Source organism: Pteropus alecto, unplaced genomic scaffold, assembly GCF_000325575.1.
Source record: "Pteropus alecto unplaced genomic scaffold, ASM32557v1 scaffold156, whole genome shotgun sequence".
Lineage (NCBI taxonomy): Eukaryota > Metazoa > Chordata > Mammalia > Chiroptera > Pteropodidae > Pteropus > Pteropus alecto.
In genome coordinates, this window is record NW_006437746.1 from 1,898,513 (window position 1) to 1,916,779 (window position 18,267).

The 18,267-nt window shown below is 40.8% G+C and overlaps 1 protein-coding gene across 2 annotated transcripts in view; it reads right to left on the bottom strand.

The window, feature by feature from the left end:
• The window catches only part of SEC22C (SEC22 homolog C, vesicle trafficking protein), a 25,888-nt gene that overhangs the window by 5,499 nt on the left and 2,122 nt on the right, over positions 1–18,267 (bottom strand). For both annotated transcript variants that reach the window (XM_015591741.2, XM_006914821.3), the window contains exons 2-4: positions 7,455–7,663; positions 3,706–3,869; positions 1,588–1,767 (exon numbers count right to left, since the gene is read on the bottom strand). In XM_015591741.2, the coding sequence (XP_015447227.1) occupies positions 1,588–1,767; positions 3,706–3,869; positions 7,455–7,636 (526 nt within the window). In that variant the 5' untranslated portion in view covers positions 7,637–7,663. The remainder of the gene's footprint in view (positions 1–1,587; positions 1,768–3,705; positions 3,870–7,454; positions 7,664–18,267) is intronic.

The following is an 18,267-nucleotide window of genomic DNA, read 5'->3' on the forward strand; positions in this document are numbered from 1 at the left end:
TGGTTATTTTTTTTTTTTTTTTTTTTTTAATTCTAAAATAACTGGGAAGAAGAGGGAAACACTGAGTATTTAAGCTACAAACTTTCTGGAACTCTAACTGGAACAAATGATCATTCCCTCTTTCAAGAGAGCCGCTGGAATTGATTTTGATTCGCACAAGTAAATGGTGTCCCACCCGGTCTCTTGCTACGCTCATTTTAAATCATCCTGTCTCGTCCTTACATTTCCCGCACACGCACACGTACACGCACACGCACAAATATCTAGCTGTGACCGGAGGGATGCGCGTTGTTAGTGTATTAGGGTTTCCACGGAGCAATTCAAAGTCCCCGTTGCACAGGACATGCTACCTGTAAAGACTCTAGCCTCAGGACAACAGGGTGAGTCAAACCACAGGACAATGTCCTGGAAAGATGGGCAAGCTGACACTTCCTGGATTTGCTCCTCTTGTCTAAGTGGTTAAGAGACAAAACATAGATTACAAAGTTACCCCATTTTCAGGTATGGCAAAGGAGAAGCGTGGAATTCAACTACCCGGTCTTCCACAAAAGTTAAGTTCGTTCCCGACATAAATTATAATAATTTACTGACGGGCATGAGAGCCAATCCAGGAATTTATTCGTTGAAATGGATTAAATCAAAAATAAAGTTAAACCAAAACATCAACATTTTTAATACATCACTTAAAATTCAAGCAATGAGTTTAGTATAAAACAAAATAATTAGATTGTTATAGTATAGACAGCTCTATCTTTCAGAGCAAAATTCAGCTCTACACTATTACAAAATCCTTACAATGTAAATATCCACTTTAATTAAAAATTGGTTTAATTGTGTGTAATCGTAAACAAAGAATGTCAAAAATCATGCTTCCCAATACGCTAGGTGTTGAGTGGCTAAGGCCAGACTAAGTCACGAAATGCCAGGGGACTGTAGGCACATTCGTTAACACCTCGTTCTTCAGATAAGAACAGGGAAATGCACAGGGATAGAGGGATGTCCCCAGGCCTCAGGGAGAACCAGACAGTGGGAGCACCAGAGGCCCTGGATCTGGCCCTACCCACATTCATCCTCGTGGCCCTCCCTTCCCTCCATGAAGGAGGGCGGGGTCTCTCAGGGGAGATCTGCAATGTTTCACTAAGTGATGAGATGAGATGAAAATTCACTGTCAAGGGTAAAAATTGGATGGTTGGATGGATGGATGGATGGATGGATGGACAGATGGATGGATGTACTGACAGACAGACAGACAGACAGATAGGTAGATAGATAGACAGACAGACAATGTTCTAATCTGTATAAGTGACTTCCAGCAAAAGAGAATATATCTTTACAATATTTAAACCTGTAGACTTCAACCTGGTTAAAAAACAATCTGCCAAGTCACTATTCTGAATTTCATTGTTGATCTCCCCTCAGATCAACTCATTGTCATAATAGTCAAGATTTTTATAACAGCCACCCGGAAACACATATTTTATACCTCCCGCCCAAAACACAACTTCCTAGTACAAGAAATCAATGTCCCTTTGAAATATGTAATATCCCCCCATCTGCACCAACATCAGAGAACAGCAGGCCACTTACCAGGCTCCAGGAGCATCTGTGTGTGACCATTCATCACCCCATTTGCCACATCTGTGTCCTCCAGAGTGAGAACAGTGGGAGGCTGGAACTTGAGTTCCTCTTGAATTTTTTCTAAGCTGCTCTTCATCTGAGTGGAACTTACATAGTTAAAATGCCACTTCACTTTCTGAATGATGCTGTCTGCAAAAGGAGAGCAAGTCAAGGTGAACATTTTCAGCACAATAGATGTTATAAGAAAATATGTACTAAATGAAGTTTATATTTTAAAGTAAGCTAATGTCATCCAGATTCTCTAGAATGTCAAACTATACATAATGATTACTACATATCATTACTGGTCTACATATCATCAAATGATTACTACATATCATTACTGGTCTCATCACTCTCTCCAGAGCAGAATAATTCAAATGTGATAGTCCACCTATGGAGAAGACAAGAACACCTTCCAGAACCTCAGTGATGAGGGAGTTAGGGGAGAAGAGTTTGATTTTTAGTTCAGCCACTTGTGAGAGTATAATTCTAGGCAGGTCACTGAATATATCTAAGCCTGAGAATGGGGATGGTTATTCTTGACCTAATTATCTCAAGAAAAGACATGTGAAAAAATTACAAATGAAGACAAATACATCATGCAAACTGGAATTACGTATTTGAAAGGTATTGGTTTTACTTCTTTTATTTATGTTAGCATTAATCCACTGCCAAGTTTGGAATGAAGTTTTATAAATATTGGCAAAACAATATCACACTTAATTCTATTACGAGTATAGTTTTACTCATATTCTATTCTTAATAAATAATGAGCAAACCTGTTGCTGGGGAAGGGTCTCCCGTCAGATCAAGCACGCCACTTTAATAGGAAGGCACATGCAGAGATGAGGGGAGAGAACCCAGGTCCACCAGTTACAAATCAATGATAGCCAAGGGACGCTGCGGCTGCGATCTATCTGGTCCTCTCTGTAGGAAGATGTGGGGCTGAGAGCCACAGTCTGACTAGGGCCTTGCGGGGAGACTCAGAGTCAGAGCTCTCAGTCTGTGTCACAGGTCTACCAGGCTGGGACCTGTGTACCAGGGAGCTTCCCAGCACCTTCGGACGACACCAGAAGCAGGTGTTGGCCCATCCCTGATGTGCTGGCCAACAGGCCACACGAGGGAAAGTGAGGGTTATGGCAGTAGTTGCCAGGAAGCACGAGCGGCAGGCCACACTTCCGGGTGCTGGCCCTGCACCAGCCCCCCATTCAAAAGCACCACAAAGACAGTGGCTGTTTACACAGAGACCACGGAATGTCCTCCAGCTCCACCTGTACGCCTGTTCTCCCAAGAGCTCGAAATGCCTCGGACCACACCTGAGAAAAGGTGTGTCCACCCGAATTATCAGGCCGTGTCCCGAAGCCTGAGCCTCTACCAGGCCTCTCTGGCGGCACCTGGGAAAGCAGCATCCTCTTCCAGAGCAGCGCTTCTCAAACTTCCGGTGAAGGACTAGTTTGTTTCTTATTTCTAGACTCTTGCGGACTGATACTTTAATAAAATGCAATGAAAAATACCGCAGGGATGTCAAACACGTTCTCACTTTCTGCACTTACTCCACGATGGAGGAACAAGTCCGCGCACCCGCCTCTGAGCAGCCCAGCCCCAGAGCAGGGGTCAGCAAAATCTCCTTAAAGAGCCAGGTAGTAAATATTTTAGGCTTGTGGGCTCCACATGGTCTTTGTCACAACTGCTCAACTCCGCTGGTGACAAGGTAAAGCAACCACAGGCAACACGTAAAAGAGTGAACGTGGCTGTGTTCTACTTTATTTACAAAAACTGGCACTGCACGTGGGCCACAGTTCGCTGACCCCTGCCCCAGAGGGCTGTGGTGAATAACCTATACAGGTTTCACCATTCCTCCGCCCTGTCCCCAGGCTCTGAGAGGTGACAAGCCAGAGTGCTAAACGTGGAAGCTTTCCAGGCCACTTCTGTCACTATGAAATCTCATGACACAAGGTTGTTCTCCAGTGGTTATGTTACTGCACCTCCAGTGATTTTCCTTGATGGTCAAAGCCATATCTAAACTATAATTCTACGCATACAATGCCGGAAGAGAGAACAGTAAATACGTAAGAGTTTACGAACCAAATTCAAGGAAGGCATACGGCCTGGAGGCGAGGCCAATGCAGGTGGTGTCATAGGAAGCTGTGAATTCCCACCACAAGGTCTCCAGGAAGCAGAAGGCCATGGCTGCTGGACACTGGCGGGAGCAGATAGCCATGCAGGCCACATCCCCCGAAGAAGAAAAACTGAAACGGAAGGACGACATCTATATTACCAGGGAACAGACCCGTGTATTCCCATCCCGCAGTCCGACGCGACCTTGCCTCAACTCTGGACTTGCTCGGCCTCCAACAGCCTCGCAGCTGGAGGTTGCATGCGCATTGTCTCCTCAGCCAGACCTACCTGGGACTGTGCCTTTATCATACTTCCTCGGCACTATCGAGCAGTATTTGCCAATGCCCGCGTGTGATCGCTCCTATTCATTCATGCCCGAGGAGGCATGTTCCATTAGTAAGAAGCAGCCCCAGGCTTCTCTGCATCTATTGAGGAAAATGTTTTTCCTCTTTCATCTCCATCAACAGATTTTCTAACATTAAGTCATCCTGGTGTCCTGAAATAGAACCTTCACGGTTGTGAGTTTCTACGTATTCATATGCATACAACTGCTGGATTGAGTTTGCTAATGTGTTATTTTGGACTTTTGTGTCTATACAAAGTAAGACTGGCCTATTAACCTTCCTTTCCTGCACCATCTTCTTTCGGTTGTGGCACTAAGATTACTCTGATCTTATAAAATAAATGCACAGTTTTTCCAGTTTTTCTCCCTATTCTACTCCTTTTCAGACTCTCACGCTGTCATTTCAGGTTCTGGAGACTCTAGTTCTCCTGTCTGCTGTGCCCACTGACCCCCCTCATCGAGGAGTATCCCCTCTAAGTGCTCTGTCATTTTTGCTGAGACCTCATCGCTGTGGAGTCCATCTTCTTCCTAAGAATCTCTCGAGCGCTGAGTTGTGGCACGCTTTTTTTTTTAACTTTTATTTGTCGATTAGAGTTGACATTCGATATTATTTTATAATAGTTTCAGGCATAGTGCATAATGGTTAGACATTTATATAATTTACGGAGTGATCCCCCGATTAACCCAGCACCCAGCTGGCACTACACACGCTTCCTGCAATATTATGTGACACACTTCTCCCAGAGGGGTTTGGCCGGCTGCTCCAGGAGTGCCATCAACCTGGAACCAATACTGATGTGTGGACTTCGGCTTGGGAATTCCTAGGCCATGGGGAGTAGGAAGTAAAACCTCAAACTCCGATCCTACATGAGGCACAGGGGCAGGTTTTCAGTTTCTTGGGTGAGACTTTTCCTTTCCATCCGAAGCCAAGCAGAGGTGACTTAGCCTTGTGCCGGGGGCAGACTCTTTCTCACCTGTCCTTCCACTAGGGCTGGAGCCTGAAGAGCCCCTCCATTCTGCGTGGGTCTTACTCCGACACCTCACTCTACCTAAGCCCAAAGGCCTCTCCCTTCACGGGTGCTGAAACCCAAGCCCTGAGTGTGCTATGACTGGTGACCCAGGAGCCTCAGCGCTAGCTCACGCACTTACCACCGCGATACTCTGTTCCCCCTTCATTTCTGGCACCTTGGGATTTCTTTCTTTCAAGCTCAGTGGCACATTTAAAAGGATTTTATATATATTTACTCACATTTCTGGGTGTTTCTGGCAAGAGGGTTTTCGATTATGCTGATCTACCATCTTTTTGTAATTGGAAGTCTCTATATAAAAATGTTTTCTATATATAAATGTTTTTTAAAAAAGGATGACCTCCTCCTTATACAAGGAATTTTACAGAAGGACCTAAGTCTCTTTGGGATGGAGGTGTTTCTATTTGAAAAAGGACCCTTATTTGTGGGCTGAAGTGTGTCCCCAAAATGACATGTTGAAGTCCTGACTGCCAGTACCAGTGGATATGAGCTTATTTGGAAAAGAGTCTTTGCAGATGTCATCAAGATGAAATGAGGGCATCAGGGGTTAGGGAGGGCCTTCATCCAATGACTGGTGTGAAATCTGGTCTCAGAGACAGGAGGAAGCAGCCCACATGACCAGGGAGGCGGAGAGTGGAGCACTGCCACTTTAAGACATGGAATGGCAGGGCTGCTGGCAACCGCCAGAGGGCAGGAGAGAGGCATGGAAAGGGTTCTTCCTGAGAGGCTGGGAGAGCAAGTCCCTGCTGACACCTGATCTCAGACGTGTGGCCTCCAGAACTGCGAGAGAAGGAAGCGATGTTGTTCTAGGGCGGTTTCTGGCAATTTGATATGGCAACCTTAGGAAAATAATTCAACTCCTTAACTATAAAATAAGCTATGGCACTGCTCATCTGTAAGGAGAAAGGGCTCCGCTTTTCTCTGTGAAAATAATGGTATTTTATTCAAAATACAAATAAATAGAACATTTTATATTCCACTTTTCAAAAAACCGAAGTACCTAGAATTTTATTTAAAGTCATAGCATTTTTTTCTTCACAGAGAGGTTTCCTAATTTGAGGTCCAGCACAGAGCTCCCCTGGAATGTTAGACAATCAATCACAGCACGGTGAGGAAGGTGGTTCCAGGCACCCGGAGAGAGGAGCCGCAGACGTGGGCAGAAGGCAGCTCAGGTTTTGCTCTGAGCACCCACAGCCCGCAGCACAGGGTGACGGCTGCGCGTGCCTGCCTGTAGCACCCCCTTCAGGGCACATCCCTATTCTCCTGATACCACCTCCGAGCCTGGACTCAGGCCTGGACTCTTCCTTCTGTTTTTCTCATTCTGAGACTGAATTCCCCTAAAACAACCCCATCTTATCAGGTCAACTAAAAACTGTCTATTCAAGGGACTTGGTACGTGAAGGCCTACATGCTGGAGAACAATGACGTAACATCTACAGCAAGCCATTTTGATATTTCAAAACCTGCCTTGCCCCTGATCCCTCCATAGAAGGGCTTTTTGCTTTAAGCCCTAGCATAAGAAATGGTGAAACACATGAGAAACAGACCCTGGTGCCTGACTGCCTGCATTCAAATCCTGGCTCTGCGACTTATTAACAGCATAAACTTAGACTTGAAGTCATTTAACCTCCGTTTCCTGCTCTATACAACAAGCATAATACTACTGACGACCTCATAAACCTTAGAAAGTACTTAGAATAGTGCCTGGCACAAAGAAAACACTCTACGGTATTAGCTGTTATTACTATGATTATTATAACCACTTGACTCTTATTTTCATTGGATTATTTTTCCCACTGTATTAGTATATATTTCTTATTCCCTCATTAGACTTTAAGTTCCTTAAGAAGAGGGACCTACTTGTGCTCATTTTTCACTCTCCTGCTCTTGTCACATAATAAAGTTTTTAATTAAAAAAAATATTTTAAGTGAAAAAAATTTAAAAAGCAAAACCTGAAGGCAACAACTATAAGTCAAGTCATTTTTATTTTCTTGGCTGCTCACTCTTGTCCATTACCTTCCCTGCCATTTTAATCTGGCTGGTATCTCTTCCCTCTTCACCTTTTCTCTACCCCTGCATCTAATGTGGAAAAAACTACCAAACTACAAGCATGAAAGCTGGTTGGACCTGGGTCTCCGGATGCTCATGGCCACCACTTCCAAAGGCAGGGGTTCCAGCAGCAACACCTGAGGCTCCCTGATTCTGCTGTAAATACAGACAACCTCAGACCGCTGGTCCACTCTTAACACACAGCGTGATCAGCATAATGTTACCTCGACATACGGTTCAAAGTAAGTAACCCGAATTTTGCTAATGTTCTGGAAAAGTGAACATGCTTGCTTACTGTATACTGAAGTCACATCCTTGTGCAGAACCGCGACCTGGATACTGGGCCAGTCGCGAGGCTAAAGTCTTGAGCCGTCTCCTGCATTCCAGAAAATCTTGGGTGTGGTAAAAGTCAGTGGAGGCCGAGAAGGGCAGTCCGTCCCTCACCCTTACCACACAGGCAAAGAGGATCATGGACATGGTCCGCAAGAGAAGTCATGAGGACACCTGAGGGAAGCAAGGTCACCTTGTTACTGAGAGCCAGATGTCAGTGCCGGAGATGCCCTGCCCGCGAAATGTGCGCTTTGGGTGATTTCATCCTCACCCCCACTATGACTGCGAATGTGGCTTTTATTATTTCCCTGCTCTCTATAGCTACAACACTCCCAATCTTCCTCCCTTCATTATCCTCCCTGTGTCTTTACTTGTGATCCTTCTTTTTCCTTCTCTAATGAATCTCTCCTTTTCCAGAATTAAACCAACTAGGATGAGGGAGGAAGGAACAGAGATGCAAGGAAGCAGGACCAGACGGGCTAAGGAGCAACCGCAATGACAGCGGGACACAGGTAGCAAGATGGCTCCAAAGGGACTGGAGGTGCCTGCCACTGCAGCGGCAGGAATGAGGTCCAGGGACCTGTGCATTTCAAGTCATCTAGAGTAGTGTAAGTCATCCAGAGTAGTGTAGGTGCTCAGCAGTTTAGCTGCCATATCCTCACCTGCAGTGGAGGGATTCTAAGCATCTAACCTAAAGAAGGTAGCAAGGAGAGCAGAAGGCAAAAATGGAACTGAGAGAATATAGTGTCCTCCTGAATCTGCAAATTTTTGATACAGAGCCAGTCTTCAAAACGATGACTGAGCTCCTACAGATGGCTAAAGGAAGTCATTTGGCAAATATTACAGTAAGACACTAAATATTTGGCCTTCATATGTGAGCACCATTAAGAAACAAAAAGAAACAAATTCTGAGCCCTTATGATGCCTTTGGCAAATGAGAACAAGGTGCTTCTCAGGGTTGAAACAGCCTGGACCAGCTCTGCTGGCAGAGCCTGGCTGGGTTTTAGCCCCTATCTGTTAACTCTACAGATACTCTGCTTGTACAGGGCATAACGTGCACACCAGCCCTGCAGCCAGGGGTTAGTGAGACGGCCATTACTATGCTAATGGGTCTTTCTGGGTTCCCGTGAATCCTGTTTCACAGATCCTATTTACCTGTTCCTCTACTTGATAGGATGTGAATAGGCTTGTACACCTGTGGACTTTTCTCCCAAAAAGCTCTAGGGATGTAACCTTATTTGGCATCTCAGTTCCTGTGAGCAGTAAGAAAGGGGAGCCCCCAGGATGTGTGCGGCTCTCGTCATCTGTGCCCCTGTATTCTTCGCCTATATCTGCGCTCCTCAGATCTCCCCATACCCAAATCCACATCAAGACCTGACTCCAATCCTCGCTTTCCATGAGACCTTCCCAGACCTGTCCAGCTGGAAGTACTTCTCTCACCTCTAAATTCTCAGAGAACCTACTTTTTTGTTCTCTATTTTACTGATTTATTATTTCTGCTACCTAAGTGTAAGTTCTAAGAATAAAGATATCTGGAATGGATTAATGAATGAATGATTATTCCCATTTTACACATGCAGAAACTGCAGTGGTATAAAAACACAGAGAAGGTAAAAAGAAAAATTAGTCTACCAGCCTGTAAACCCTACGCAGTCCATTTGTCCCCTCTCCCCACACTTTCCATTGAGGAGTTAAAATGTGAAAAGCCCCGCGAAAGATACAGCCACACCATTGTTCCCAGCACAACTGACAGGGCCAGGCCAACTGCCAGAAGATCCTGTGGGCTGTATCTCAGCCGCTTGGCCAATGCTGAGACCTCTAGCACCAGAAAGGGCATCAGGGGATGGATAGATGGCGGTTAATAACATTATCTTCTATACTTTTGTGAATGTTTGAAATATTTAATTTAGAAACAAAAAAATTTAAGAGTTATAGGGCACAAAGCCCTAACAGAGATAGGAAAAGACTATGAGGTCAACTTGAGACCAGGGCTTAGGGTCTAAACCAGAACTTCAACTTACTTGCTTGCTACTTTGAGAACAGTGTTGTATCAGTCAGGCCATTCTGCGATGGATGTAGGGAAGTGTTTAAGAACTTGTAATAAAATTGTTTCTAAGAACAGTACTTGCCCCCCCCACACACACACACAAAAGACAATGACTCAATGAGATACCAAGAAAGTCAGAGACAGGACAGAAACACCCTCAAGACAAAATAAGAAAGACACTTTTTTGGAGGCTGAGCACATTGTATGTTCTTCTAAGGGAAAGCTGTATGCATTTATTCCAACTGCCAACCCCAAAATATCTACTCTGTAGTGCTGTCTTTATGGAGCAACTACTCTGTGCCAGGTATCACGTTAAACCAATAAAGAGGAAAACAGCGACCTTTCTAAGGGATAGTAATCCAAAGAACCAGTTTTAGAACCAGATTCTAGAGGCCTTAAGAGTCCCATCCCGGCTCTACTTCATCCATGTTATTCTCCTGGTGATCGAACCTGCTTTTCCTCAAACGACAGCATTTAAGAGAAATAAAAACTGTTTTTCAGCTCTATCAAGTTACTGGTATTGCACGCTAGTGAAACCCACATCCGTTTTTAAATATTTTAAAATATTCACGATGCTTCAATGAAGCTGACACTGCGACGTTAACTGCTGTTTGTGTTTGAGGGTGTATGTGAGTGTGTCAGTGCACAGAAAGGCAGAGGCCTGAGGGGTGGCGCGGCTTTGCACCTTGCTGTGGAAGAGTCTAAGACAGAGACAACACCCCGGAAGATTTTCCTTTGTGCGAATGCACTTTGTATTCCGTAGGATGAAAAACAATTAATACGAATAGGAAGAGGCTCGTCTTTGCATTCTCCACACTGCCTGGTAAGGGCTTTGACGTTTGTGGATTCAGGTTATTCGAGCTCTATCACGAGACAGTCTGTACTTGGGTGAGAGATCGGACCACTGCTCAAAAATGAATGAACTGGGGACTTCTGCTTCTTGAAAGGTGAAGCTGAAGTACTTTTTTCTACTCCCACTAAATACAACCAAAATCCACAGACCTTATAGATAAAATAAACATAAGAAGATTCTGAGGGGTGGAGAGAAGGCAGACTGGCTGGGGACCTCGGTACGTCCCCAAGGAATGACGCAGCTGTGAGTCTGCTCAGTTTTCTTTTTGCTTCATACATTCCAGTCTAGGTGCTGGAGAAGATGGCAACCCAGAAATGCCAATGGGTATAGACAAAAAAAAAAAAAAAAAAGCCCAACAACAACAAAAGCCTGCTCTCCCTATCAAAGGTGCAGCCTAGCAAAGGACAAAACTTTTAGGCAAAAACGTTCTACTCCGGCCAAACACCACAGAAAGAACTGCAGCCACCACATACCCACCAGCAAAGCCCAAGTGAAGAATCTCAGACTTCTGCTCTCATGGGGTGGTAATGAGGTATCCTCCCAACTCCCCACCCTGCCAGGGCAGTTTAAGAGAAGACCAAGTAGGGAGCCACAGGCAGCAATGAGCCAAACTCGCCCACTGTCACTGAGGAGACAGAATTCCCCTCTCTGCCCAGTAATACTGAGGAGCCCCCTCCCTTCAGGGAGCCACAGAGGCCAAGTGGAGAACCTGGACTTTTACTCCCACCTGGCAGTAATGAGAGAGTGCTCCCACCTCCCCTGCTAGCACAGAGTCGACAAAAGCCAACTAAAACAGAAGATTTAAATAAGATCCAGAGCCTCATAACATAATACCCAAAATGTCCAGATTTCAATAAAAGAAAAGAAAAGAAAAGAAAATCACTAGTCATACTTAAGAAACAAGGAAAATCTCGAATAAGAAGGGACAATTGGCTGATACCAACTCCAACATGACACAGAAGATAGAATTATCTGACAGACTTTAAAGCAGCCATCATAAAAAGGCTTCAATGAACAATTACAAACATACTTGAAACAAATAAATTAAAAAATAGAAGATATATAGAACTAAATGAAAGTTTTAGAATTAAAACAACACAATAACTGAAGTAAAAAAAAAATCGATGAATGAGCTCAACATTCATATGGAGGGGACAAAAAATTAATGAGTAAACATGAAGACAGAACATAGAAATTCCTAATTTGGACGATCTGAGAGAAACTAGATTGAAAAATATTGTACAGAGCCTCAGGGACTGTGGGAGTATAACAAAAGATCTACATTCATATCACTGGAGTCTGGGAGGAGAGGAGAAAGAGGGCAGGACTGCATTCAGGATTCAAAGAAACAATGTCTAGAAACTTCCCAAATCTGGTAAAAGACATAAGCCAACATATTCAAAAAGCAGGTAAACTCCAGAAAGGATAAACCCAAAGAAATCCATGCCAAAACACATATTAGTCAAACTTAAGAAAACTAAAGACTATAAAAATCTCAAAAGAAGCAAGAAATAACACCTTACCTTTGGGGGGAAAACAATTCAAATGACAGCAAACTCATAGAAATTATGGAAACCAAAAGAAAGCACATTTTTCAAGTGCTAAAAAAAAAAAAAAAAAAGAACTGCCAACCCAGAAATCTCTATTTTCAGAAAAAAAAAATCTTTCAAGAATGAAGGGAAATAAAACAGTCGGATGAAGGAACACTAAAAGAATCTGTTGCCAGCACATCTGCTCTAAGACAATGGCTAAAGGAAGTTCTCTAAACAGAAAGAAAATAATAAAAGAAGGAATCTTGAAACATCAAGAAGGAAGAAAAAACAACAGAGAGAGTAAAAACATGGAAAAATACAATGGACTATCCTTCTCATGAGTTTTCTAAATTATGTTTGATGATCAATGTACGTAAAGGAAATATTTAAGACAATTATAAGTAGGGGAGAGTACAAAGATATAAAGGGATGTAAAGTTTCTATGTTTCACTTGAAATGGTAAAATGCTGACACCTGCAGACTATAAGTCATATACATACAAATATATATACATGTACATCTATATACTGAAGCAAGCACTAAAAAAGCTATACAAAGAGAAACACTAAAAAACTATACATAAAGAAGAATTGAATTCTAAAAAATGTTTGAATTACTCAAAGGAATGCATAAAAAAGAAAACAATAAAAAAAGATCAAATAGAAAGCAAAAAATAAAAGAGCCGGCTTAAACTCTAATATATCAATGACTACGTTAAAGGTAAATGGTCTAAATATACAACTAAAAACAGAAACTGACAGAGCAAATAAAAGATATGATCCAATTATATACTTTCTACAATAAATTCACTTTAAATATAAAAATATAGGTAGGTTGAAAGTAAATAAATGGGGAAAAAATACACCATACAAACATTAATCAAAAGGAGTTATATTAATATCAGATAAAGCAGACTTCAGAGCAAAGAAAATTTCCATGGAGAGAGAAGAACATTGTATAATAATAAAAGAATAAATCTACCCGGAAGACATAAAACTAAATGTATATGCATTAAACAGAGACGCAAAATATGTGATGCGAAACTGAGGAAGCGAAAGGAGAAATAGACAAATCCGCAGTTACAGCTGATGACTTTCCACATCCAACTGACTGAACAGCTAGAGAAAAAATCAGCAAAGATGTAGATCTCAACGATACTATCAACCTAACATGTAAAAAAAAAAAAAAAAAGTTTGACAGAACACTCTGTCCGACAACAGAATTCTTTTCAAGCACTCACAGAACATACAGCAAAAATGGAGCATATCTTGGGCCATTAAACAAACTACAACAAATTTAAAAGAATTCATAAAAGGGTGTGTTCTATGACCACAATGTAATCAAACTAGAAATTAATAATAGAAAAGTAATGAAAACCTCCAAACACTTAAAAATTAGGCAACACACAATTAAATAACCCATGAGTCAAAAAGGATGTTTCAAAAGAAATTTTAAAAATACACTAAACTGAATGAAAAGAAAAGCAAATGAAAATTTGTGAGACACAGCTAAAGCTGTGCTGAGAGGGAAATTTATAGCACTAAATGCTAACATTATAAGAGGGGAAAAGCTCTCAATAATTTAAGCTCACATGTCAAAAAAATAAAAATTAAAAATTAAAAAAGAGAGGAAATAAAAAACCCAAAGCAGGCAAGAGGAAGAAAATAATAGAGTAGAAATCAATGTAACTGAAAACAGACAAGCAATAGAGAAAATCAAGGAAATAGAATGTTGGTCCTTTGAAAGGTCAATAAAATTGATAAACTTCTACCAAAAAAAAAACCAAAAAACAAAAAACGAGAGAAAAGGGACAAATTACCAATATCAAGCATCAAATAGCAGAGTATCACCACAGACAACACAGACATCAAAATAATAAGGGAATTCTACAAACAAATCTACACATATAAATCTAACAACATAAATGAAATGGTTTGATTCCTCAAAAATACAGATGACCACAATTCTCCCATAGAAATTAGGCAATCTAAACAATCTTAGCTAAATTTCCTATTAAGAAAATTCCATCTGGAACTTAAAAATTTCTGAAAAGAAACTATCCAGGCCCAGATGGTTTCACTGGAGAATCGCACCAAACATTTAAAAAAGAATTAACTCCATTCTGCACAACCTCTTCCAAAAAACAGAAGAGGAGGAAACAATTCCAAATTCACTTTATAAAGCTAATGTTACCCCGATATCAAAACCAAAAACAGCAGAAACACAGAAAACTATAGACCAGTACTCCTCATGAACTTATATGCAAAAATCCTTAACAAAATGTTGGAATTCAGCAATATAATAAAAAGAATCAGACACCGTGAACTTATATGCAAAAATCCTTAACAAAATGTTAACAGCTGGAATTCAGCAATATAATAAAAAGAACCAGACACCATAACCAAGTGGGATTTAATCCAGGATTCGAGGCTGGCTTAATAGTCTAAAATCAAACAATATAATCCATCAGATAAACAGGCTAATAAGAGTCACACAATGATATCGATTAATACAGAAAGGGCATTTAACAAAATTTGACACCCATTCATGACAAAATTCTCAACAAAACAAGAATAGAGAACTTCCTCTACTTGATGAAGAGGATCCACAGAAAGCCTACAGCTAACATCACACTTAATAGTAAACATTTTCCCTCTAAAATCAGGAAGAAGGATGTCTGCTCTCACCAGTACTATTAAACACAGTATTGAAAGTTCTACCCAGTGTAATAATGCAAGAAAGAGCAATAAAAGGCATATAGACAGGAAAGGAGGAAACAAAATTATTCCTATTTTCAGATGACATAATTGTCTACACGGAAAATCCCAAAGAGCCAACAAACAAAACCTCCTAGAACAAATAGTTCAATGAGATTGCAAGATATAAGACCAACATACAAAAATCAATTGTATTTTTATATTCTAGTAATGAACATGTAGAAACCAAATTAAAAATAAAACACTATTTACTATCACTCCAAAAAATGATTTCAATAAAGCTATAACTTTTTCTTTCCCCTCTTTAATTCCTCCCCCCTCCACTTCCACTCCTGACTTATGGATGTTGCCGTCTCCCCTTAAGAACTGGATCGCTGAAGGCAGGGCGTCTCTTCCCACGTGCTTTCGGCACGCACCCAGGGCCTGGCGCCTCCTGCGCACTCGGGGGGCCTGGTGCCCCAGGGGCCTGGCGCACCCCGAGTATGGTCCGTGGCTCCACCTGGGGTGCGAACCCAGGCGTGTAAAGCAGACGTGCAACCACTACACTATGGAGCCACCCCTATAACTTTTTAAATGAAATACTTAGGTGTAAATCTAATTAAACATGTATAGGACTTGTATGCTGAAAACTACAAAACGCTGCTGAAAGAAATCAAAAAAGCTCTAAAGAGATGAAGAGATATACCATGTTCATGGATTGGAAGACTGAACTTAGTAAAGATGTTAATTTTCCCCCAAATTAACATACAGGTTTAATGCAATTTCTGTAAAAATATCAATAAGTCAGTTTGTAGATATGGACAAAAAATCTAAAATTTATATAGAAAGGAAAAGAAACTAAAATAGCTAAAATGATTTGAAAAGAGTAAAGTGGAAGGACCCATGCTCTCTTATTTCAATACTTATTATATAGCTACAGTAATCAAGATGTGTGGTATTGGCAGAGGAACAGACATATAGATCAATGGAATAGAACAGAGAACCCAGAAATAAACCTACACAAGTACAGCCAAATGATTTCTGACAATGGTGCAAGGGAAAAAAATTATTGGAGGAAGGATAGTCTTTTCAACAAATGATGATGGAGTAATGGATAACTACAGGGGGAAAAAAAATCTTGACTTAATCTCACACCCTTAGTAAAAATTAACTCAAAATATAAAAAGTAAAACTATAAAAGTGGAAGAAAACATAGGAGACCATCTTCAGGATCCAGGGAAGAGTTCTTAGATATGACACCAAAAGCACAAGCTATAAAAGAAAAATCAGCAAATTGGATTTCATCAAAATTGAAAATTTTTGCTTTGCAAAAGCCCATGTGAAAAGGATGAAAAGACAAGCTATAGACTGGGAGGAAATATTTGTAAACCACATATCTGATAAGGGACTCTAGATATCTAGAATTTATAAAGATCTCTCGAAATTCAACAGTTTAAAAAAAAAACACGAACAATCCAGTTATAAAATGCACAAAGCACATGAAACATTTTGCCAAAAAAGATGTGTATACAGATGGTGAACAGGCACATAAAAAGATGTTCAGCATCACCAGCTATTAGGGGAAATGCAACTTAAGATCACAATGAGATAATACTACATATTCTATGAGAAGAACTAAAAAAAATTTAAGTGACAATATTCAATGCTGGCAAGCATGTACAAACTATATCTCTCATACGTTACTAGTAAGACTGTAAAAGAGTACAGTCACTCTGGAAAACAGTTTGGCAGTGTCTCGTAAAACTAAACATGCAATTACCAAATGATCTATCAGTCATGCTCCTGGGCATTTATCCCAGAGGAGTGAAAATTTATATCCACACAAAAACCTGTGTACAATTGTTCATAATAGCTTTATTTGAAACAGCCCCATATTAGAAACAAACAAAATGCCCTACAAATAGTGAATGGTTAAACAAAACACAGCACATTCATAGCATGTACTACTCAGCAGTAAAAGGAATAAACTATTGAAACAGAACAACTTGGATGAATGGCAAGAGCCTTGGGTGAGTGAAAAAAAGCCAATCTCAAAAGGTCAGATATATATGAATCCTTTAATGTAACATTCTGAAAACAACAAAATTATAGAAGTGAAGAACTGATTAATGGGTGCCAAGGGTTAGGGATGGTGAGGAAGAGGGGAATGGGTGTGACAATAAAGAGACAGCGAGAGGAAAATCATTGTGGTGATAGAATGATTCTGTATCTGGATTGTGACAGTGGTTACACAAATCTGCACATGATAAAATGGCACAGAACTATACACACTTTATATTAATGTTAACTTCCTGGATTTGATATTATACTACAGTTATGTAAGATGTAATCAAAGGCAGAACCTAGGTAAAGGGTATATGGGACTTCTCTGTACTATCTTTGCAACTTCCTGTGACTACAATTATTTTTAAAAAAAAGTTGAAAGAAAAGTATTAACAGGGTCTTTATACCACTTACTTACTCATACTTTTTATGTTCAAATGTCATTTTTTAAATATCTCTACTAGAATAATCTCTTCTGCTAATTAACTGTAGTTCTGATGATCTGTGCATGAATACTGAAGGGCACATTTTACACTGAGCAGCTCCACAACTACATGACATTTCCAGATGGGAAGGCACTATCATCTCAGGATTTGTTAAAATAAAAGCCGCCTACAGATAACTAGAATTTAGTTTAAAACAGGAAAGCAGTGGAATTAATCAGGACAATCATACCATAATTACAGAAAAAATGTTATCAATTACACAAGGACAAAAGCAGCCTCAGAGTGCTCACCCTGGGACACTAGACCATCTTCCAGGTCTTATCAGCATCTTCTATAGGCCAGCAGACCTTGTAACCTGGCACTAGGCTTGCCACATATTAGGAAGTCCTCAAAAAAAATCTGCTAAGCAAATGAATGAATGACCTAGGGGGCTGCCTTATCGTTGCTCCCTGAAACAAGAAATGTGGATCTGCAGACCTTGCCATATTCTGATCTATATTTTTAACATTTCCCACAGTAAATCTCTACTTGGAGAGAAAAAGAGAAAGAGGTTTATATAGATAGAATTTCTTAAAAGTAGAAACTGAAGTAGTAATCAAAAATAAAGCACCCAAGGTACTACTAGGTTTAATAAAAATATTTTAATCTGCCTCTCTCAATTCCTAAATCCTCTTTTCAGCTCTATTTATAAACTGTTCATGTCACAGATTATCTCCATTCTATTAGCAAAGATTCTGTGACTAGTTGGAGGCCACCTTTGTTCCCACTGTTTTTTTCCCCTGCCCTTTGCCCTTAACCCTCTCCCAAACCCCCATCACACTTATTCCTCCTCCTCCCTTCAGAAAGAAAGAAAAGCGGAAAGAAATACAGCATTAAATGACCAGGCCCCGCAAAAAAAGTAATTTAAACAAGCAAAACAAGTTTCATTTGGCATACAAATATTCGAACACAAGTTTTCACTTGTGTTTCACAATAAGGCATATTGCCCACTCCTCAAATACACAATACAGAAGACAAAGACAAAACTGAGTTATGTCACCCTTACTGAATTCACCTTAAGTCACAGGATTTGAGAACTGGCTACTTAAATTATAGATCAGGCAGGCTCCTTAGTTCCACATTCCTTGGGGATGGGGTTGG